Genomic DNA, 24,085 nt, shown 5'->3' on the forward strand with positions numbered 1-24,085 from the left:
ACTCGAGCACATTCCCGGGTTTACAGGCAGGAGCCATACCGGTGACCTCACCACGATGACTGATGTGCCCACGTTTAGGCACATGCTTTAGCATCTTGCGACATCAAGGCCCCAACAGGGAAGTTTTGTGCGAATTAAAGTCTTCTTGACCCCCTAAGAGGCATGCTGCCGTTTAAGCTTGCTGTACCACAGGATTGGTTGCACTGTTTGTTAGATAACCCCTAAGCCTGAAGATCAATGGAGGAGGAACAGCCTCCAATAATTTAAATAACATCAATCATTAGAAATAGACTTTTAATTTGTATCTGGTGTCTACTGAACGTCTTTCTCAGAAGACACATGTGCTGGTTAAAAGCTTTGAAGCATTCCTTTGTGCAGTTTCCCTAAACAGAACTCCTGAATGTGTAACTTTTTTGCTTATGAGTAAGCATAAGCAAATACAGGGGTAGAGAGCACACCTACGAAAACAGCTGGGAACAAACATACCATTGCTGATTTTTTGCATGAGATGCAAGGTTAAAAAACAAACCAGCAAACATATTTCAGAAGTTACAGCTCTTCAAAGAGCCCGCAGAAACCTAAGCAATTACTACATGACTTTAAGTTACCAGTAAAAGCAACTATTGTATAAAAAAAATAAATAAATACAGAAATAGACATCCCCAGTCTGAAGATTTGGATGTGCACATAACCCAGGTGGTTACATGTCTAATGGCCCGGCTTCTGCAGGTACATGCTTGTACACGCACACATGACTGCAGAGCCAATGTCAAGGTGCTCTGAGGACTCAAGATTTATGCAGTTATTTGTAAAAGACCTTAGAAGCAAAATAAAACAAAACCAAGGCAAAAAAAAAAAAATCTCAGCAAGCGCAACAAAGTGGTAGTTTCCCCTTACCCTTCAGCACTTCGAGAAGATTCAAGGCTTGTTGATGTCAATAAGTAGTTATAACAAAGGCATTAGTAATAGTGAGGATAGAGAATGCCGCATGAATGTTCTCAGCATGGTTCATTGACAAGAGATCTAAAAATTGAATTATTAAGGAAAAAAATCATTGATTCTAAAATCCAGGCAAGGTAGCCAGCCTACGTTAAAACTTATTTAATTTTTCCAGCACTGCTTCATTCCTAAGCTCTCAGAGCCACAGCTTTTCCATTGAAAACCAAAAGACATTTTACGCACAATTTTCCCCCTACTAGAAAGAGGTATATTGTGCCCTTCAGTGAACATAAAATTGATATTATCATCTCTTAGTTTATATCTCACTACTTAACCTTCAGATTAAAAGTTATTAGATTTGAATGACTAAAAAGACATCATGTCACCTTCTGCTCAATGTTGGGAGATCAGAGAACTTGAGGGAAAAGTCTGAACGATAAAAACACCAAGTTACCATAAAGTTGTTTTTCACATTCTCCGATGAAACAGCACAAGCCCTACAAATGCAGCAATCTTTTCACGACGCTGTGATCATCGATTATCAGTGTACTACAATACAAAATCAGACACGTTCCCAATAACCTGGATGTAGTTTAAACTGCACCCTCAAATGGCTCCTTCGATAGCAACAGCAGTTTAATAATTAGGCTTTATGTCTCCTTGGACAAAATGACTCAACATGGACACTCCCTTAAAGTCTAACAAACAAATTTGGTCTAACCCAGTTATGTCAATATGAAACAAAGACTTTATCTAGGATCTGGTTTAGCAGTTTTGTTCTGAAGAGATAAGTCCACATCATGATCAATGGGACCATAAAACTCCTGATGCAGCTTGTAACCCTTCCCCACGGGTTTTTTGAAATAAGATGAAGCTCAGCAACTTATTTAAAATAGTATCATAGCATTACTTCAATTTATACTGTGATACATTCAGAATTCTTTCCAGTCTAATCTTCTTTTTGATCTACCCAATTAAAGCAGCCTCTCAACAATACGCCAAACCCTCCATTTCTCGTACTTTCTCCTCCTCCTTGGACATGAACAAAATCTGAAGAAACCACATATTCCCTCTGGAGTTTGCTTTCTTCAATCTAACACTTCACAGCTCAACGTTTCTCAAAACATCTACTACTCTACAGGGCCAAACTGTGACATCTTCACATTGATACCACAAACACTGCAACTACAGTCGGTGAGACTAATTGTGAGGAAATTGTTGACTTTGGTACAGATACCAGAACTTAGTCCGGATTTTTGATGTCTATGAAATGTTTGTTTTTTTTTGTCTCACGTACGTGAACAACACAATTTTTCATTTGTATGCATTCAATGAATAAACGCATAAAAAATACAAAACAGGATGCACTAAAAATTATATGTAATGCCATCTTTTTTTTTTTCCAAGGAAAAAACCTTTCCTTACTTTGTGGACACAGAGCAAAAATGGTGTTTGTCTAAGCTCCTCTGAAAGTTCAAAACGACACTTCATAATTACAGTATAGTTCAGCTCAAAGACAAAAGTGAAGAAAAGAAACCTCCCTACAATTCTTTATATAAACTTCCTTCTTGTACCAGTTGCATTTTGATTGCTATTCCAGTTTGTCATAAACACAGTCACCTTGTAACCCTTTTTATCAAACAATCTATGCACCACCTAAGAGTACACTACACTTCATCAGACAAGCTATAGGTTTACATTATACAAACATTCCAATTCTGCCTGCTCAGCGCAGGTTGTCAATAAATGCAAGCAATTGCAAAACAGCAATGTGTGTTTTTTTCCTTGAGAGAACACTGATACGAGCCTGCCAGTTCTGCAAAATAAACTCTCTGCAATCTCTGTAGCTAATCTGTCAACAAATTACTATTAAAGTCATACCTCCTAAAAGTTCAAAAGCATTCTGGATTAGACAAAAGATACCGAGTTATATACTCGCGGGGCAGTACTTGAAGTTAGGGTATCAAAGTGGATCTTGCTATTGATGTGGAGAGGTTTGCATTTCTGCCACAAAGCAACACACAGCATTTGGTGTCTTGCTGCTGTACATCAGAATTCAACTTGATAATCACCCCCTTTGTTCAATTCACATTCTGATTTCTCTAACAACATGAAGAACACTAATGAATAGTCCCAAGGATAAAAATAAATCACAATAAATAATATTTTATAAACTATAAAAAAAAAGAACTGACTAGAACCAAGGTATCAAGCCTTCTATTTGAGTAGACGTCAGAAACCACTGAAGCAACTAATGCTGTGACCGTGTATGTTAAAAGGCAGCTCGTCCCCATGAGCCTGTGTTTATCACTCCCCGGTAGCACGTCACCCCCTCATTACAGGCTTTCTGTCCCAGCTCCCTCGCTCAGCCTGCCTCGCAGCTCGTGGCTGGCTCTGACACCCACTCGGCACCTCCCAGAGGTTTTCCACGGTGCCCAAGAGCCATCCGATGCAGCCTGGAGCCCTGTTCCCACGTTTTCAGCCCCGTCCCTTGGTCTTGGGAACAAGCTGCTGAGCCCTGCTGCCTGATCCCATGCCGAATGTCCGTTTCTGGTCCCTTTATAGGAAGCCTGATGGCCCAGGTGACAATTCCAGGTTTTCCAGGCAGGTCACCAAAACCCTGCCCTCTCCACCAAATTCGGATGTGACCCATCCATTCCTGTAAGGTGCCGACCCCGGCTGCCAGACGTGTCAGCGGCAAGGGGAAGGCAGCCTCTCTCCCCCTCAGGAGGTGCCAAAATACCACGGGAAAGCTCTCCTTCCCTTTTAGACTGGTTCTGGGAGTGATTTCTCCTACACCTATCTCCATGTTTATTCACCCCTACCAAAGACACACTGTCCCTGAGAAGCCACTTGTATTGCTTTTGCTCTCTGAAAAGTATCTTCATGACTACAAACACAAACATCCATTTGAGCTATGTGTTGTTACATCTAGAAGAACTGGTCTCCGCATTCTCTACTCCCCACTTAAGAGTGCATTTTAGAAGATCGACAATACTAAATAATTTAGCATCCCTCTGTCTTCTTGCATGGCAGACTCACCCTGAGATGACACGGAAGTAAAACTTGCCCTATGAGTCCTCCCTGCACTTAGAACAAGAGAGTTCGCACCGCACGCTGTTCCTTCCAACACAGGAACATCTGCGGTGCTCCACAGTTTTCCATGCTAAAATATTTACAAGTTTGTAAACCCATTAAAACTTCCTAAAAAATGTGAAGCATTTGTTTTCCTTTCTCAAAGTAAAAAAGCTATTAGTTCTCATAAATTCATAAATTTACCAAAAAATGTGAACCAAAACTCAGCACAGATGCTTTAGACGAGCCACTGCGAGCCCACGTTCCACTGCTCAGCCCCGCTCAGCACCGGAATACATCGCTACCCACAACAGCCAAGCTCAAACTACCCGCTGCTGATTTTTTTCTTCAGACAAAACAAGTGCCAGGTGGCAAAAAGAAAAGATTTGAATGAAATGCTCTTAAGAAATAGCTGTTTAATTCAGAACTCATTCATTTGTATTGAAGAAGCGTTCTGTGGAACGCATTCTGTTAAGTGACCTGAGAGCATATGTTGTATATGGAGAAACATCTAAACATTATGCTCCATGTTGTATGTGTATCTGTAAATGCTTGCATTAGCTGTCTGAAAACAACGGGTTTTTCTTCTTTTCAGCATTTAAAAATATTTTCCAAACACAAAGATTGATATTTTTATGCTGGCTCTGGTTACCCTTTTGTTGTTATCTTTTTTTTTTTTCAATAAGTGTTTCAAACTTTGCAATCAACTTGCTCTTTAAAAGATAACTCCATGGAAAAGTTAGTCATCAAAACCAATTAAGAGCAGAATTCAAACACAGAACATAAAGGTCTTTTAAGCACTTGGAGGAAAGCGAGCTAAGCGAACACGTTTGTTGTGCTGGCAGAGGAAAAATAAACTAGGGGCGAAACGCGGAGCCACGCGGAGCCCACCGCAGGCAGCCCTGCCCCAGCTGTGCCGGGCACCGGGGGAGGGCTGAGGACCTGTTTGGGAAGGAATCTGTGCCCCTCTTTAACCGAACGGGCGGCTGGTGAATGCCACAACGCATTACATGCGAGATTACAACGCGATGGAAGGCAGCGAGAGCCCTCTGGATGGCTACGGAGAAGCAGCTGGGAGCAGGAGGGACGCAGCGGAGGGCTGCGCCCTGCTGCTGGGCCGTGCCCCGCAGCGTGCCCGTGTGCTCCCTCGGCTCCTCTCTGCTCAGAGCGGGCAGGCAGCAGCGCTGGAAAATTCCATAGTGCTCCTATGGAAAAGGCAGTGTAATTAACTCGTTTTGATATCAAGCCTTTTTAAGGAGAGACCTTTGTGTTGAACATATTTTACTGTTCCAATCCTCTTCTACTGTCCTATATTAATCAAAGCTGTAACCCCTGTTGTCTTTGCACTACGAATCAGAATGTGCCCCTGGCGAAGAATGAGGGAAAAGTCAACAGGAATTAAGTTTCAGTGCAACTGTTTACTCAACTGTGGCCTGCAGTTATTGAAATTTTATCCGTGGTTTTGTGTGACTACTGCAGTAATGAATTCAGCATGGCTGTGATTTTCTCACTGATGGTATTCTCACTTCAAGTAAAAACCTGTAGGATGAAAATGATTGAAACAACCCAAATCTATGCATTTAGTATCATCCATTTTTCTGACTTGTTTAATTACGGCAGCTTTCTGTCTTAGGTTGGCAAACGGGGTCCCTTGCTCCTCCACAAGCCCAGAGTTTGCTTTGTTTTTGAGTGCGGGTTTTTCTTCTCCACAACAACCTGCTAAAAAGATCACTGTACGCTTAGGGGAGTCTTAACCAGCTGCCAATCGCTTATTTAAAAGGTTTGAAGAATGCTTATTGCATTAGAGAAGTGAGGGGTAGGCCTAAGTGTATTCACAACGGCTCAACTGCAGCCTTTGTTCCCAAACACGTTAATGATACATGCCCAGCACTCCAGTGTAAAATTTCCTCAGAGAGTTGCAAAATTTTATCAGAGAAAAGAAAAAAGACAAAATGTATTATACGGATAATTCACACTGGTGAACGTAGTCACTTCCCAGAAAATACACTAATTAAAATACAAAGGGAAAGGCTAAGGCGTAATTTTGTTGCGATTCTTCTGAATTGAAGAGAGCCCTGACGCGCGCTTTATTTATTTATATACTCCAAAGTTTTGCCACAGCAGATACCTCCACAGCATTTCTCGCTAATAGAAAACATTCTGTTGATAGAGGTTGCTAGGTTATATTAAAAATTGTTGCAGAAACAAAACTTAGCATTAGTGTATTTTCCACCCAGTGACATATTTTGGAAACCAGTTATTTGTATACAGCAGTTCACCCAATCGCTGCCACCAGACTCAACACACTCGGGCCCTGATCTTCGGGTATTGCCAGGGAACGATTTAAAAAGAACTCCGGAAAAAAAAAGTCTAACGTTTCTCTTTACATTGCGATCGCAATCCTCTACAGACAAAAAATGTACAGAATGTTGTAGGCAGGTCCTGAAAGCATCCTCTGACTGGCAAACGTGAAGGGTTTGGGGGTGGGGGGGGTTAAATGCTTCATGCTTTTTCTGTAAGTAGGAAAATTGTAATACGTCTTACAGTACCTGCTGTTGCTGAAGATGTGTTAAATCTGCAGCCCCAATTTCAACTGAAGGTGTCTCGCCGTTTGATCTCACTTCCCGTAGGCTGCACTCTAGTAAATGGTTGCCACCGCTCGCTCCATTCTGAATGGCTGAACCGTTACTTTTTGTCTCAGTCCCAGATTCTTGCATCATGACTCAAAAACCTGAAATAATTTAGGGGAGGGGAAAAAAAAAGCAGCTGTTAAAACAGTTGCTGTATATAAGGAGACATGCCCTGTTTTAAATCCTGCCAAAACTGTAAACATTTGTCATTTCCCTTCATACGATTTATCTTTCATTAATGGTTCATGCTACTAGTTTATGTTTATTTATCTGTTGGTACAGCTATAATTTTAGTAAGTACGTTCTGTTCTAAATATAGTATTATTTGCTCAACATCTTTTTTCCCTTAGAGAAAAAAAAATATTTTCAAATGAACACACAGAATCCATAATTAAATTTCTCTAGTTACATCTGGATGCTTTCCTTTGAAACCGATGAGTCATTCTTTGCAACATGTGATGGACAACATCAAAAACTTCATACGTAGTATGTAGGGACAGGTAGGGGAAGCATAGCATTCAGCATTTCGGTTTCCGTCCCCACTGTGATACTGCTGAATTCCTCTTATTACCATGAATCAATTTAGGCTGAGCCTGGGATGTGCTGGACACCAGGGGTTCTCGCTTGGAGCAAACTGCTTCAGTGGCTCACAGAACTTGTGTTTTTGGCAAATTTATTGGATTTGGCCTGACTTTGGAGGCACTATGCTATTACGGTGAAAAGGCTCCTGAGTTATCTGCAGGAAGCTGTGTATTGGGCTAAACATCATCTTAGCAGTCACAGCTCTGCAGAGCCAGCCAGCAGGCTGCTCTTAACTCTTGGTGGACGTGTGTCTGCGGATCTATAAAATGCTGTGCTCACCAGTTACGGCAGTGGGTCGCAGACCCCACAACGAGGAGGAGGAGGAGGACTGCCTGATCGCTCCCCCAAGATCTCTTGGGATTTCATGTGTGTTTTTGTGAATGAATGGGCAGCACAAGACCCCAAGCAAAGCACGCATGTCACTTTCCAGCTGCAAACCACTACCTTTGAGATGTGTTGATGAGTTGTTTTATAGGTATTTCCACCTGCTATGCCCCAAGTTACAAGATTTACACGTAATTAATCTGATCTGCTTCTGCCAGCTCACCCCTCCCTCTGTTCCCCACGTGGGGAGAGCCGTGCTGCGTGCTCAGAGCCCAGTGCCCGCTCAGCACCAGCTCACCACCCACATGGGAGCCAAGCACCTCTGTGCAGGGCCGTGCACTTCAAAATTCAGCAGCTTCACGCACCAGGAGGAACCTGCTTCAGTTCCGTCACTGCCCCGATTCACAAGGAAGCACAAAAATCCTTTCTAGCGCGTAAGGGAAAACGTCATTCAGAAAAGGAGAGGAACAGAACGCCTTTCTAATGGAAAAGTACCAGGGGAGAAGCCTTTCCCAGGGCTCCAGGGGAGCCCAGCGTGGCACGGCACCGGCTGGAGGCAAGGCCTCATCCTTCCAGCGCAGGCCCCGGCTGTAGGTGACCACCGTCATGACGACGTGCTCCAGCTGCACGCACAAAGACCAGGCCACTTTTTCACTTGGTAGCTTCAGCCATTCATAACGATGATCCATACGGCTGATAATCAAAATGTCATAACTGAGAAGCAGCTGACTAATGAGGGCTTTGTCACCACCACGCTCCGGCGTTAGCGCTCCTCGCTGATTCACGGCCCGGGCGGGCGAGCCGCTCATTAGCGGGACCCCGCTCCAGTCATGAAGGGATCTATTCAGGCTGCCGGCCGCCCGAGCGCATGGATGGTGCTAGGACAGATTCAAATGTTCCGATTACATTTAAATAAATTTCAGCTGGTCTATGGAAACCTCTTTCAGTCTGTTTTGTGAAATCTTGGAATTATGCAAGGAGACAAAAGGGCTTGGGGACTCGTTACAAAGCTTCTGTCAGCCCCCTTGTAAGAGCTCCAGAGATCTAAACTAACCTACAGCTTTCCCAATGCCACGAGTAAATGCTTTGGGGTTTTAGCATGATCCTGCTCTCACACAGACTGAGCACGGTGTGTTTTTCATTTTCAACACTACAAGGAAACCCTACAAGCACAGTGAGGTCTATGCAAGCGCTCACTCCACACATCTAGCACGCAAGGCTGGATTACACACTGAGCAGCAACTGCTCCTCTTTTCACCAGAGATGACTCAAGAAATTGCTGCAACTCCCTCCCTTCTATCTAAATTTGAGGTCAAGCCTCAACTGGAGGAAACAGAGCATTTCATTAATGTAACTCAGCAGAAGATCTGGACAGGGAGACCACACAAGACTGTGGCAGCAGGTGAAACTTCGAGATTGATCTCTTGGACTGCTGTGATGCCCAGCGGCCAAGGGTGGGCGGCACATCCCCATGCTGAGCAGGCCCTGGGGCAGGCCACCCCGTTGAGGACGGGCACCCTAAAATGGCTGCAGGTGCCTCCAGCAGACACCACAGCACAAAGAGATGGTAAAACCGACGTGCTCCAACAGTGAAAGGCACATTTCATTCTCAAATACTTCTGATGCAACAGATCAACTGGAGGCAAGAACATGGATAAATTAAGGCGGGTAAGAGAAAGCAGCGACCAAAGCTCAGAGATGTCTTTGACAGCAGCAAGAAGAATGCGCACCACCGAGGAGCAGATCTATCACTGCCTGATCACGATTTGTTGGCTTGCCCTTCTGAGCGAAATATCTCCAGGACACAGAAACTAGTTCACAAACAAACTGGTCAAGAAATTATTTATTGCCTCGAGGACTGCAAAATGCTCCTGGAAAAAAACAACAGTAGCTATTGCTACAATTTTTCCAACCTATAGGACAGAGAGAAGGATGGATTATTTACAGTATTTGGTAACAAAAAGATCACCGAGTTCCTGAGGACATGTCCAGGCTCCCTTTTACATTTCCAAGCACCCCAAGCAGCTACCAGCAGAGCCATGCGTGGTTGCCCTCGCGGTGTACCCAGCCGAACCAGTGCAACCAGCAGGGAAACGGAGCTAGAGGTGGAGTGTACAACAGGAACATCAGGCAGTAAAACGGAAATTGTGATGATTTCGACTTTCAGGGCTTTGCCCATTCAAAGATTATTTTAAAAGCAAAAGCGAACATCTCTGAGCAAATTTTGATTTAAGAACACCCATTCATGGGCAGTCAACTTCGATATAACTTCAGCTGGACACCAATACAAAACAAATCGCCTTTGCTAAAATGCCTCCAATAGAAAACAGGATTTTCAAGGGAGAGAAGATAAAACTGTTTATTTCTTCACTGTAGTCAAATGTGAGTTGACATAAATAATCACAGTTTGGTTTGATCATTAAGCGTCATGTCATGAAAATCAACCTGCGAGAGCTTTCTGCAAGAATGATTATTATTTGTCTTTTTGAGCACACCTAAATGAGCTGAGGTGATAGTACACTGAGGATGGCTGAGATAATTGTCTCTCTTCAGCACAGAGGAGCAGGCCTTACAGAAGCCTATTAGTGAAGTCTGTCATTCAAAACTGTGAAAGAAAAAAGCAAAGCAAGGCTGACTTTATGCAACACGATTATGTTCTGTGGCAACTGAACCGAAGCTTTGTGTCTAGTACCACCAACACCGATTCTGGTCCGAATACAACCCTAGGTAAGCAGAACGGTACCGAAAAAGCTGTTGTGCATAATGATTTATTATAGGAATACCATACTCGACAAAAGCTTCCATGACATACCAGACACCACATTGTGACTCAAGAAATTTAATGGCAGAAGAGCACGTCCGCCTTGCACATTCTACCAAGCCAAATGACTCTCAGATCAATTCTGCAAAGGAAAATGTATTTTAACAGCTTAAAATAGATGGGTTCTTATCACTGTAAGTATCTTTTCTTTTTTTTTTTTCATAAAAATTCTACACTATTTCATGTTAGGGGTGGATACAGAATGACTCTTCAGATTATTAAAGGTGACACAAGATGCGTTTCCCCTAAGAAGGGACCAAAGCTAAGCTGCAACATGAACAACAAACTTCCACAGCTGCCCTTGTAAAATTGCATCCTGAAATCCAGGAGCTTGTATTAAACAAGCTGTTCATATATGACTTAATATCAGCTTCGTTTAAAAATCTCACAACAGAGATCGATTTTTCAAGATTCTGGACTTAACCTGCACAAAACCTCTTCTAGTTTTGATGTACAGCCAACTACAAAGCCAAAACCATATGGTTTGGCTCATCTCTTTGCTTAACATGTTATGTTCAAGGTAAGGGGGTAAAATTTCAATGGAGTGGAATCAAAACGATGCACACTGTCAATAGGAGGACAACAGCTCATTGTCTTCCAGATGATTTGGAGACAGCTGATTTCTTAAGGGCATGGTCAAAATTGAAAAAACACAGGTCGGATGTGAACTCTGGCTGAATGAAAAGGATCTTTCTGAGGACTCCAGAGTCAGTGTTTTGAACTAAAAAGATACAACCTGAAGGAATCCTCATTTTGAAAACATTCTGTGCCAATCCATTTTTTAAAAAGTCCTTAACATCACTAAGTCCAGATGCTGCAGATACACATCTCCTAGCTCCACCGGACTATTGAGATGAGCAAGGTTAAGCATGGAGATTAGCAGGCAGGAGGTGGGCACTGAAGCGTGCAATTTCTGCAGTTCTGCTACTGGTATAGTTTCTAAAGACCAAGCAGCATTGTTTAATGTCAGCATGAGGGAGGATTTTATCACTGATGCACCCGTCAGAATAAGGACCCACTGCAAGTCTGAAAGACTACGAGCCAGATACCCAGATCTGTTTGAATGCTCTCCCATACATGGAGGTATCTGGCAAGACTTTTTTTAAGACTCCTGAATAAGCACCAGTCTACACTTTAAGAATCTCATCACCTTAAAAAAAACTATCCCTGGGGTCTTCTGGGCCTTAAAATCCTTCTTTAAATACGATTCCAGACTCGACCTGGGCTACATTCAGAAAGTCACTAGCAAGGCTGATGATTTTATTTTGGCTACTAGTATCTGGAGGTTTTTACAAATACATACATGCACATAAAGATCTTTCAACATTTCTGTCCCCTGGGAACAATGCTAGAGCAAAAACGTTGTCATAATACATCCCCTCCTTGTCACATTTGTGGAAGATTTTAAGCTAACAAAAAGTTCAGCCTTTATTCCAGGGCAGTTAATTAAGGTTGACCAAGTCAGGCAGAAGTAAATTAACTTGGCTGATCAATTATTTATATGAAGCAGAATAAATGCCCTTAAAGAACTTGGCCCAGCCATGAAAGCATGTGTAAATTAAACTAAACACAGATTTATAAAATATATTTCTACTTGTATGGATGGAAGAGTAATGGTAAAACCAGCTTTAAGTAAGTGATCAAATGACAAGTTCTAGTCCTAAATTCTCTAGCAGGCACGCTATCCACACAGGCATCATTCATACGTAAATATTTTACCTATTTGTTGCAAGCAGCTCCCCAAAGCAAGTTCAAGACCAACTTTTGAGCACTTCTCCGCATGACTATGAAAAACAGAACAACGTTTGGAAGCTCTTCACAGCAATGCAATGCCGCGAAGGCAGGATTTTGCCTCTTGAAAACTAACGTTCCAGAGTGCGAACAGCACGACAATACAAAAGCACGAGCGAAGCTGCTTCTTACCAACAGCACAGGTACAAAAGCAGTGCAAAAGCAGCTGGGCGCTCCCAGCGCCGCCCGTCACCAGCACCGAGGACCACAAGGGCTTTCCCAAGACACCGCTGCTGAACTCACAGCTGGACCCTTTTAGTCCCGGTACCTCTGGAGCAAGTGCCTGGCCAGGGAAAGCGCCTCAGGCTCCTCATCCTGCCACCAGTCCTAAGTGTTTCCAGGAACATGCTCCGACGGTCTCCAGCCGATGCCAAAACCCCCATTTAGTCCGGCTGACAGCCTGTCCCTCGGCCGGTCAGCAGCACCGTCCCGCCAGCCATGAGTTCAGTAAAACAAAAAGGATTCACTAGTGGAAATTAAAAGCCTTGTGTAAGGTAAGGCTTTGATCTACCGTGGGGGAAGGTGTACAGATGTTCAGCTGCTCATTTACTAAATTACACCATGTCACAATTAACTGTGAATCAGCCAGCTTCACATGAGCAGCCTGAGGGCTGCCACCACGCTAAATACAGAAATAATGCCGGGGAGGGGAGTCCAAACTAGCCAGGTGGACCAGATGACTTCTCTCTGCCTGTGTCTGTGGTTAGCACGACTATTAGAAAGAGCCATCCCAACATATGGCACGGTTTAAGTAAATCAGATCACCCTGAACTCACCAGCCTTTCTCAACTTACAAACCCCTCAGCTCTCGTTGTTGCAGATGGGTGCATACCCATCATGCTTTTAGAGTTTTCAGTAGCCGTCATTTATCCTGCTGACAGGGTGTATTTTAGGTATAATTATGTACTAACTAACTATAGATCAACTGTCAGTACATTAGGGTACTTTTGGGATAAAACTTCATGCTTACCCCTTTGAAGGCCACTCGCCTACACACTACTGGTGGTTGCTGAATTGTGCAGGAGTACGAGAAAGGAGAACTGGTTGCAAAGAGCAATTAAAGATGATCTTTAAGAACCAACCAAAATAGTATGGCACAGAACGAGTCAGACTGCTGTCCTGAAAAGCGATGCTGAGTCATGTCTGACAGCCGCGTTTCTTAGAGGAGAAGCAAACCTGGAGCAAAGGAAGGGAGGAACACGTACGGGAAGTGTGGAAAGAGGAAACAAAGAGACGGCGACAGAGAAGAGGTGAAATCCTTTGATATTTCCTCAGTTTAAAGAGGTAATTCAGTGCATAAAGACGGATCCTTGAAATTTCAGAGGATGAAACTCACACAACAAAGATTGTCAAGAGTGCTATTTTCTAGGATTAGAACAAAAATGTATTGGGATTTGCTGTATGATCTTACATGGTTGAGCACGACTGTATACTTGCTGTTATGCAAGCACCATCTTCCAATACAGAATTTTCATAATTATAACAGAAAGGCGTAAATTTTCTAATGCATGGCAGTTCAAAAAGTAATCAAGAGAATGAGCCTGAGGGCTATTTTAATGTATGCAAAGCTAGTGACCCACAGTAAATGGGAGGTAGGCTTCAATGAATGCAAAGTAATGCACACATACTAAAGACCTGGTCTGATGAGGGACGGCTAAAATTAACACCCAATTAATTTCCGAATTGACAAACAAATGAAACCCATAAATCTAGTTTCTCATTAATTTTCTTGTGGTATAATTTAAAGCAGTAATATGAGGGCAAAAACTGAGCATTATCCATCATAAATATCAAAAAAGATAGCACTGTAACACCATAAATTATGCATATTACCTGTTGTTAAAAATGATTAATGTATTATCAACTTTATCGTGCACTGTATATGTCTAGACGTATCTAAAATCTGAAATTTCATTTAGTGCTTAGGAAATAAAGGGCCCGGAAGAAACGGGATTATCCGCAGCACGTCCTCGGGTTCGCCTCCTGACACAGCCCTCGTGCTCTCATCTGGGGCTGCGAGGGTCGGTGCTGGACTCGTCCCAGGCCTCAGGTTGGCTGAGCCCATGGTGGAGGCGATGTGCCGAGCCTCCCCGGGGAAGGGAGGCAAATCGTGCTGATCCTGGAGCATCCCCACGAGCCGATCCACGGCGTGGCCCTGGCACCTGGCTCGCTGGGGGCTGCTCCCTGTCCCCGCACAGGGCAAGCACTGCTTGGTGATGCTGAGCCGTGGGGAGAGCAGAGAGGGAAGAAACAAATGAGGAAGGGGAAACGTGAAGACTTGTGTACCTGAATCCAGTGAGTGAACAGCTGGGGCTTTCTAGAAGTGCTTCAGCACGTCACCTTGGCCAACAGGAGAAGGACTTAGGTTGCCTGACCTCCTGCCTGCGGTCTCACCAGTGAGAAGCTGAACTTCCACTTACCTCAACCCATAGCGGGGCTTATGTTCACTTTCCACCCTGCAGTCTCCTGAAGAGCAGCTCTACCTACTGCTGCCTATCTGCAGGCTGCCACGACTTTTTGTTTTTTTAACCACTACCTCGTTCACCATTTGCATGTGACTCACGCAGGCTGGGTTACTTCAGGGCCACAGGAACCTGAAATCACTTAGAGGCAGCTCAGTGAAAGGCTGACTGATGCTCTGCAGGAGCTGAAACTTAAGACAGCCGTGGTTAGGAGAAGGGAAGGACAGGCAGGAGCCTAATCCCAGTTGTGCCACGCTGGCTTATTGTGAAATCATGGCCAAACAACTTCTCAGAGAAGCTCTCGCTGCTGGTATCCCTAAGATTATTGGTGTTGCTGACCACAAACAGGAAGAACAGAGAACAAGAAAATCCAAGGAAAATTAATTGAAATGGACATTAAAAGGTTGCCACTGGTTCTTCTCAGAGAGCTAGAGCTGGTCCCCATGAAAAACTCATGCACCAAATCATACCAAACCGCGAGATAAAAGGTCTCACTTCTTTGCTTCAGGTAGCTGATCTGTAACTTGCTTGTTGGAACCGGATACAGAAGCCATAAAACACCATCTTACCCTTACCTGCCAAATACAGCCCACAACAACTGCCTAGCTTTCGCTCCCGGGTCACATAACCCAACATTTGCCGAAGACCCAAGTGTTGGGCAGCGGAGACAGACAACTCTGCTTTCCCTGCCTGAGCATCTTGCATTCTCCCTTCTTTTAACACATCCACAGGGAAATTACTCCCAGTCTCACCTTGGATAAACAAATCCCCTTTGTGAAGCTAGCTCTACATCAATCTACACCTCTCAGCTTGACAGCTATTGAAATCCACAAAGCTCACGCCATGGCTGCGTCAAGGCTCTCGAGCCGGGCCATTTCCAGGCGAGTGGCAAAGAGGATGCAGCATTTACATACCGTCACCGGCGGAGTGAGGTTCCTTCCTCTCTCCCAGGGAGAGATGTCTTTCAGCCACAAGCTTGACTAAATGCCCTCACCATCGCTGGGACCATCATTTATTTGGAAGGAAAGGAATGGCGAGCAGCAAACCACCACCCCAAAGCCATGCCTCACTGTGCCACGCTGCTCTGCGACGGCCGCCGTGAGGCTGGGACGCCAGCAGCGTGGGCGCTGGAGGAAAGCCCCTTGTTGGAGAGGGGCACGGCACCGCTGCATGTCCCTCGGGAGGCACCCACCTGCGGGACTCCCCGGGCTTGGTGGCGGAGAGGAACAGAAACGCAGCCGCTCTCACGGCCCTGGGCCCCTCTGTTTGTATGCACGCCGCTCGGCCCCCGCTACGTACGCTCGCGGTCCCTCTCCCAGAGAAGAGGGCGAGCAGCATATCCAACTTACTGAAAGGCCAGAGCTGCATTTAATAAATACGTTCACGTGGCAGCACGGACAGCAAGATGGCAGCAGCACTGCTTCAACACGACGACACCAAACCTTGCAAGCCTGAGTGCTGGCGGCACATTAATGACGAGCCCACCCCCCCAGCGTATCTCCAACAAAGCGTTTCTAAACCGTCTACCGGCCTCCAGAAGTCAGAAACCACCCCGAAGCCAGGTGCAAGTCCTCAGCACTTCTGCACAACGCAGTTCTCACTTCGCTATTTTCCCCCGGCCGGTTAATGCCCACTGGCACAGCCACGGCTTCAGGTGCCCCCATCTCCCCTCCAGCCCCGCTGCTCTGGCAGCCAGAACAGGCCCGGAGCACTGGGGTGAGGTAGGGAAAGCAGGACGTCCCGTTTCTATCCGTATTTTGTTTCTCGCTTTTCCAAGGGATGAAAAGGCCAATTATTTAATTTCATCCTTCAAAAGCTTTTTATAAACGTATATTCAAGATATTTTAATTGATAATTCGCATGTAAAGGCACAGGCACCACCTTTATACAAAAAGAGTTAGCATTTCCTTCTCAAGGTCACTCTAGGAGGGTTTACTCCCTCTGTGTGAGACGCCCTAACAATTTACTGTTAGCGCTAACAGGTCCTGCCCGGCATTTGAAATCCAAGCCACATTCAGAAACAACAACAAACAATAATTTTGAAAAACAAAGATGGTGTGAGTGAGTTTTCTTGCTCATTTGCAAAACAACCCAAAAGCAACAACTACCAGGAGGGTGCTCTCTAATTAGGACTCTCAGAAACCGGAGAGCAAATAGCCAGCATACAGAAATTAGCAGATGTAAATGCTGCTCTCCAGCTGTAAAAAGAATAAAGCAGCTCAGTAACCTCACTTGCAGGAGAAAGAATGGCAGAGAGCATTTTTAAATTGGGTATTTTCTCTTCGTTCAGATGGCTCTGCTCTTACACCAGAGATTTTGCCCACATCTCAGAAATAAAAGTGAAAGCTTCGCCTTTTCAGACTTCATCGATTACAATCAGACACGAGCACGGAGGGAAACCAAAACACCCCCGACCCAACGCTGCACAGAATTCAAAGGCCGTTCTTTTGGGGCGATTACCTGGTTCATAGCCCTATACCTTTGTCCTAGACCTTCTAACTCCTTGTTTGCTCCGTACAGGATTTTCTAGCCATCAGCCGTCTATCGCTGTGCTAGTCGTCTTGCAGGAGTGCTCTCTCCCCTCTGAAAAAAGCAAACAACTGGATAGATATCATTACACTAAGGAAATCTCTTGGAAAAACCAAACAACTTGCTAATCTTTCTAGCCCCTTCACCCAAGTTAAAGATAAGCAAAGCAAACCAAAGTGAGTTTCAGCCACATTCCAGGGACAAGCTCCCCTTTTTCTCCTTTATCAAAATCCCAGCATTTAAAGGTTTTTTTCCAGACCTTGCAGGATAAACTGCTGCTCACACCCGCAAACAAAGCAATATTTGTTTAATAACTGATTGCTGCCATGGGTACAGTAAACAAGGGGCCCAGCATTTGTGTTTATGAACAAACACATCATCTTGCAAGAGCAATTTAACATTAACCAGGTGGAATAATCAACAGATTTCATAGGTGACACTCGGGGCAGGACTAATGTAAACAGAGCAGGGAGGAGAAAGGGGCCACTCTTAGGGAATCAAGGTTGAGGCAAATGCATTACAGAGTAAACAGCTGGGAAGAACTCAAGACAAACAAATAGTCATTCTTCTGACATTTCGAGCAGCAGAAAGGTTGTACGTTACATATATCAGCTGCTGACCACCATGAAATCCAACCAGTTGGGGACCAGGCCTTCTTGTTTACACAGTGCCATGTTTGCTTATAAACAACAATTTGCTGTTACCAACCTCGCATTACTCATTGCATAAACGAGCAGATCAAGTGAAATCCTGTTAACTCTTCTGTGGATTGAGGGTTTTTTTCCCCCTTCAACAACAACAAACAAAAAGCCTTTGCAGTCTTTCTTTGCAACCTCAAGACAACAGGCAACAGAGGAAAAAACACAGCCGTGCATCTGCTAGATAAAGGGTAAAGAAAGGAGCTGAAATCACTTGAAAGTGGTTCACAGAACAAGATTTACCGGCCAAACCACTGATGTGGAAGATCTATTTACATTAAGAAAAAAAAAATCAGCAACTGCAAAAGGTGGGATGCATAATGTTCAGTTTCTCCCCTAAAACAAACAAGCAAAACGCTGCCTCTCTACACAACTTCATCCCTCCCAGCATGGCCGGATGGCTTCATGCACACACGCCCATGCACAAGGCACGGTTCCTCCTTCTCTGCCCCGTCCTCAGCCCTCTTCCTTCTGCCTCCTGCCTCCATCCTCCAGTCTCTGGAGACCTCCCCTGCTCCTCTTCAGTAACCCGGGCGGTGCCAGAAGCCCCTCCAAAGCCCCTCTGTCTCCTCCGAAGTATTCTTCCCACAACAGAAAGCTCTGGCCCTCGGCTGTCCCCCCGATGTCCCTCTCTCAGCACGACCACCCCGTGACATCCCTCCTGGTGGCGCCCACCGCCTGAAGCCCCCGGGGTTTCCACCTTTCCCTTCCCGTCTCTCACCCCCACCACGCCATTCGGAAGATGCCCATCGCAACCCTCCTCCGGGGAGGTTTCTGGAACTGCTCTATCTTGAATATGGATTTCGGGAAAGATCTGAAGCAGAGGGAGAGAAGATGGATGGTCCTAGCGGCAGGGGTTAATCCAGGGCTCTTGGTTACATTCCTGCCCTGACACAATCCCTGCTGTGACCTCCAGAAGCCTCTTCATCCCTCCCGTACGTAAAATAAGCCCTTTAAGACGTCGCACCGGTTGGATGGAGGTAGAGGATGCTGTTGAGGTCTATGCCACAGGTCCTTTTTTCCCCCAGGTGCCCCAAATCCCAGCCGGTGTCCCCGGTGCCTCCCGAGGAGCGCCAGCGCTGCCACCGAGCAGCGAGGAAATTCACCCCGGTTCTCAGTCGAGGAAGCAGCCAAGGTCACAGCTGGCCCGGGCACTAATCTCCTCTCCCTCATCATTTCATGTGCAAACAGCACGGTGGCTAGGAGCCTCCTCCCTCATCATTTTTTCACAAGTTTTAGAATATTTGGTACTTTTCTTCACAGCACAATCCCAGGCATCTGCGGCTGGCCAAGACGCTCAGCTTCCCTTTTTTTTCAGAAAACATTTAGCCTTTTGTTGTTAAAAAAAAAAAAAAAAAAGCTCGCTCAAAAGCATGAAATGAGTACAACCCACTAATAAGGCAGGTATTTAAATGAAACCCGAAAGCAGCATTGTTGAGGCAACCTCCTATTTTTTCGTACATCAGGCTGACAGCATAATAGCGGGCAGGATGAAAGGTGGGACTCGAGCACGGAGTTGGCGGCCGCGCACCAGGAAAACAGAAGTGCTGCCCCATTTCCTGTGCTTCAGCAGAATATTTCTGATGTCTGGGGCTGCTGGGGACTTAGCTCTGAATTAATGATTACACACAATACCGTCCTTTCTCCCCGCCCTGCAGGACAGCGAGGGCCAGCCTCACCGAACGGCTGTGGGCAGGCAGGCACGGGTCACGGGGGATTCAGATGTTTCACAGCGGCTTCAGAAATTTCGACCCCGCAACCTGAAGGCTTCTGAAAACATCAAGCTTCGCATGAAAGTCATGCTATTTCCCTGCGCGAGACTGCTGCTCTCACCTCGGCTGCGCTGCCTGCTCCACGCTCCTTTTCCAGCACGTAAAATCACAGTTTGCTCAGTACAAAGTAACTACGGGATGATAAAAACTATAAGCATATCATTCAAATGCTTTATTGGTCAAATAGATGGATGCTTTTATTAGTCCAACCTTTTTTGTAATGGAGTGCCACTGATGACCCAGTGTTAGCCTCATTCCCTGCTATTAATCACACTTCTAAGAGCTCATTTTGCTTTAAAATCTTAAGAAATTGCTATAATTTAAAGACATGGTGTCTACATAATGGGAAATGCTTCACAGATTGTATCATTTCATATAACACAGAATTTTTATGGCAATGCTGACCACGCTACCAAGGTATTACAAAACTTGAATAAAATCTATTTTATGAAGAAAAGCTAAACGTAAACTTACTTTTCTATTTGTGGTTTGCCACATCCATAATGTTTCAATCACAGCCTTTTGGGAGTTGCAGCATTCAACTGCATGTGGCTTACATAGATTAACACTGAAAAAAACACTCCCTGAATAAATATAAACAGAACAAAACAAAATTAAATGAAAATTAAATAAAAGAAAAGGACGGACCACGAGAGAAAGTCTTGTTCAAGCTGTACTCAAACAATTTAACACAAGGGATTTATTCATTCACCGACTCTATTACCTCTTTCTTTTCTACACAGGGGAAAAACAGATGATGTTTACTGTGAAAAACTTTTATGACGAAGTGGAAGCATCTAAAGAATTTACCTAGACTGCGAATTAAACTAATATAATGATGGTCTTAACCCGTATTATTAACATGTACTTTGCACAATGTTTTGACAATGTTGACTGCTGCAGGAGGGAAAACACATTTAAGACAATTTCAGCCAAATGCAAAAGCAGAAGCCTTCCATTTTCCAAATGTAAAGTAAAAAGCATCTTTAACCATCTTCTTAGGAAAGAAAATGCAGGGCAATTATGTTATATGGCGAACACAGAAGAGTGTTCTTTGCTCAGTTCTCTAACAAGGTATTAGTACCTCCTGGCCTTAGGAATACTATGTCTAAATCACATCATATTCAGAGCGTCTGCATTAATTATAATAAGAGCCGGAGAGAAACGGTAACTTTCCAGGTTGTTGCTAAGGATTAGCCCTTGTTTACAATTCTGTATTTATAGAACAAGAAAAATTTGTCAAATGAAGGGCAAAGAGGAATGCAGGAACACAAATTTAGCTTTGATTTCAAAACAAATCAGATCTTGCAAGCATTCCCTGAAAAGAAAACCACAGTTTTTAATGTGAAGATGCAAATGAGCCTCAGAATATAAAAATGTTTTATAGTTCTGTGCATTCAACACTACTAGATGTTATTTAAAGAATTTATGTTAACATTTCTCATACTCACGGAGCAAGTCCAAGATGCTGCAAACAGCATCTATTTAAAACGGCTCGCGTTTCTATGGGGCACTGGGTAGCTGAGGAGCCTGCAGCAGAAGGCAGCAGTCGCAGGGGGTCGGGGACTGCTCCTAAGGGGTTGAAGACAGCGTGCCAGGAGGGACAAGCCCTCAGCGGGCTTCAGGCTGGCTGCATGGAGGTGCGCATCTCCGTCCAGAGGGCAGCTCATGAATCTCAAACCCTTTGGAGCAGACGAGCTGGCTTCCCCGAACGCAGCACATCGGGCGGAGGGAATGGGATGCGAACAAGGCACCTTTTAAGGAGGGCACTCGGGAGCCCCGGTACAGGTGATAGAAAGGTCCGAAAGGTCTGCTGTGAAAAACGTGGTATTTCTGGAGGGCGCCGCAAGGAGAGGCGGCCCAAAGTCCACGGGAAGGGTCCCAGCACTGAAGCGCTGCGGGGACTTGCAGGTCTCAGGCACCTTGGCGAAACTGGCTGGGGAAGTTTACGCCGCTCTGCCACCAGGCTGAAGCTAAAGAAAACACTTCGGCCTCCAGCACTTTCGTTTCTTTTTGCAAACAAGGGCACACCCACTACAATTAAGTTGCAAAACCCTTTTCATTAGGGCTCCTTGTTTTCACACACTTAAAGCCTTCTAAGACCTGCAGTCCCTCCCCTGCACCCATCAGTGTGTGTTGGGGGGGGGGGGAACTAAGCAAAAGCTCTTTAGTGGTTTCAGTTTATAGAGAAGCAAATGGAAAAATGCTTTTTTTTCCATTAAAAAAAACGTAACCACCAGCATCTGAGCAGGGTGACTTGCGAGAACTCTGAGCACCCACAACTGAGAGCACCTAACCCCTCTCGAGGATCAGGCCCACAACACAGTCAGAAAAATGCACTCAGCTAAGGTTTTGGGGCTGTCAGGTTACGGCTAGGACACGAGGCAGAAGGGAAAGGATCAGCCAGAAGGGAACAAGTGGGACAGAATTGCTTTTCCTGCCCAGTTTTGCCTCGTTGCTTCTTTCCCAGGAACAGCTCCGGCCTGGGTCCAGAGCGAGGATCCCATCCCACCAGATTTCCGTGCAGGAGACATGTACATCGTGCATGCGTTCCTCAACAGCCACATGCTCAACGGTGACACACATGGATCCCAAGCACCCAAAAATACAGTTGGTCCTTATCACACTGGCCCAACAGAGAGAAAAAAGCGTGAATTTTTTTTCCACCTCAAAATTTCATCCTGTGCCTGAGAAAACTCCCTAAAAAAGCTCTGTCGAAACTGATTTTGTTTCTACTCACCAAAAAAAGCACATATGCCTACTTTTGAGGCAGGATGCAGGAAGCCAAGCTCTTAATCCCTCTTCTGCCTCCACCCGTGGCCGAAGAGCGTTGCCCCAGCTCTGAGCCGCTCTCAGGGAGGGCCGGGACGGGGAGAGGCGGCAGAAGAGAGAGGCAACCAGGGACCGGTCACCAAATGCGCCTCTGCAGCTTGCCGCAGCCACGAGCACGTCTATAGGTGCCCGTACCTTGCCCACGCACGATGCCAGCACGACAGGGGCCTCCCAGCAGACAGCACGGGGCCTCCTGGCCGCCCAGAACCACGCCGCGGGGCCCTCACAGCCACGAGGGTCCCTGCAGAGGTTGCTCCAGGCTCATGGCACGGCCCTCCGGGGGCCGTGTCCCCAGCAGCGGGGAGCGGCGCCCTTCCCAGCCGCGTCCTTCCCGTCCGGTGGGAGCCGCGGGGACGCGCTGGCGCTCAGCACCCGCTCCCAGCGCAGCCTGCCGACGTCGCCATCCACGCGCAGGTGCGCGGTCCCGCAGATGTGCCGGCTCCTGAGCGCCTCTGGCTTCCTGCGAAGTCCTCGGAGGACTCGTGAAAGAGAAGGATACGCTGTGTTTACACTCTGCTCAAGGCGAGAGGACTCAATGTCAGGATGTGCAGCACGAGGGTAATTCGCACCCTAAACTCGACTGTGCGATGCTGCAGCCACAGACTGTGTGATCTCCTCCTTTGGATTAAAGCTGTTTGCACAAGTCAGAGCAGAACAAGAAGAGGAACAAAACATACAGTGTATTTTGTGCTATGCTGCAGCCACATATTTCAACTGCCTCAGACGAATTCTTAGAGTAAACACAGCTTTAAAAGAAAATAGCTAGAATAAAGAGCTTCTGGAAAGTTCCTCCTGATTATGCATGCAAGAATTCTGCTACTGCTTCCTGCCATCATCTGAAAAATAAACCAAACACCCAACTTCTACAACTATCTGCAGAAGTGCTATTTTTCTGAAACACGTTACAACCCTATCTGAGGTCTGCGAGTTGTAATGAATGCATCTTGTTTTGTAAAATACACAGAGGAGCTCAATTAAATGAACAACTGTAAAGGAAATAGAGCTGATAAAGGAATTAATGCTCTCGGCACCAGATCATAACACAACATCTAGGATAACAAAACCATGTCAAACATGCAACCGCTGAAGACTTGGAAACAAAAAATAAAAAGTTCCATCCTAAAATATTTTAAGTGTGTCAGATTAAGATGTGCAGAACTTATAGAAGTGAGAGGGGAGCAGGGGCAGCAGCAGGGGATCTCGGGGCTGCTGCACCAGGACCCACTGATCGCACGGACGCACCCCAGCATCCCACCAGCGTGCCCCGACCTCCCAGCAGCCGTGCGGACCAGCGGCGGCGCGAGCGCCCGCGCGACGCCTGCAGGGTTTCCTACCCACCGCCGAGTCCAGCCAGAGCAGAGCTGCTGCTGCCGAACAGCCCCGGCCACCCCGTGTTACGGAGGAGACCACGGGAGATGGATTCGAGCCCCGCCGATGCTCGGAAGAAGCCTTTAAGGTTTACAAGCGATCACCTGCTCGGCTGAGCGGTGTTTTCCCCGCGCTCCCTTTTCATTGCGCAACCTGTTTTCCGAAGGCAAAGCAAACCCCGTCCCCCATGCAGCCCCGCCAAGGTAGGGTTCTGAAATTCTTTCACTCGTCGCAGTTTGCATCCCCGTCTCCTTTTTTCCCT

The 24,085-nt window shown here is 45.7% G+C and overlaps 1 protein-coding gene across 26 annotated transcripts in view; it reads right to left on the minus strand.

Annotated features, from left to right (window-relative positions):
• FOXP1 (forkhead box P1) overlaps positions 1 to 24,085 on the minus strand; it is a 370,950-nt gene that overhangs the window by 154,828 nt on the left and 192,037 nt on the right. For 23 of the 26 annotated variants that reach the window (XM_040568521.1, XM_040568515.1, XM_040568509.1 and 20 more), the window contains one exon: positions 6,564 to 6,745. In XM_040568521.1, coding sequence (XP_040424455.1) covers positions 6,564 to 6,734 — 171 coding nt within the window. In that variant the 5' untranslated portion in view covers positions 6,735 to 6,745. Of the gene's footprint in view, positions 1 to 6,563; positions 6,746 to 15,538; positions 15,707 to 15,973; positions 16,064 to 20,097; positions 20,208 to 21,074; positions 21,547 to 24,085 lie in introns of those variants that run through there. The other 3 variants (XM_040568501.1, XM_040568508.1, XM_040568502.1) reach the window with 3 other exon arrangements.

Source organism: Cygnus olor, chromosome 10, assembly GCF_009769625.2.
Source record: "Cygnus olor isolate bCygOlo1 chromosome 10, bCygOlo1.pri.v2, whole genome shotgun sequence".
NCBI lineage: Eukaryota > Metazoa > Chordata > Aves > Anseriformes > Anatidae > Cygnus > Cygnus olor.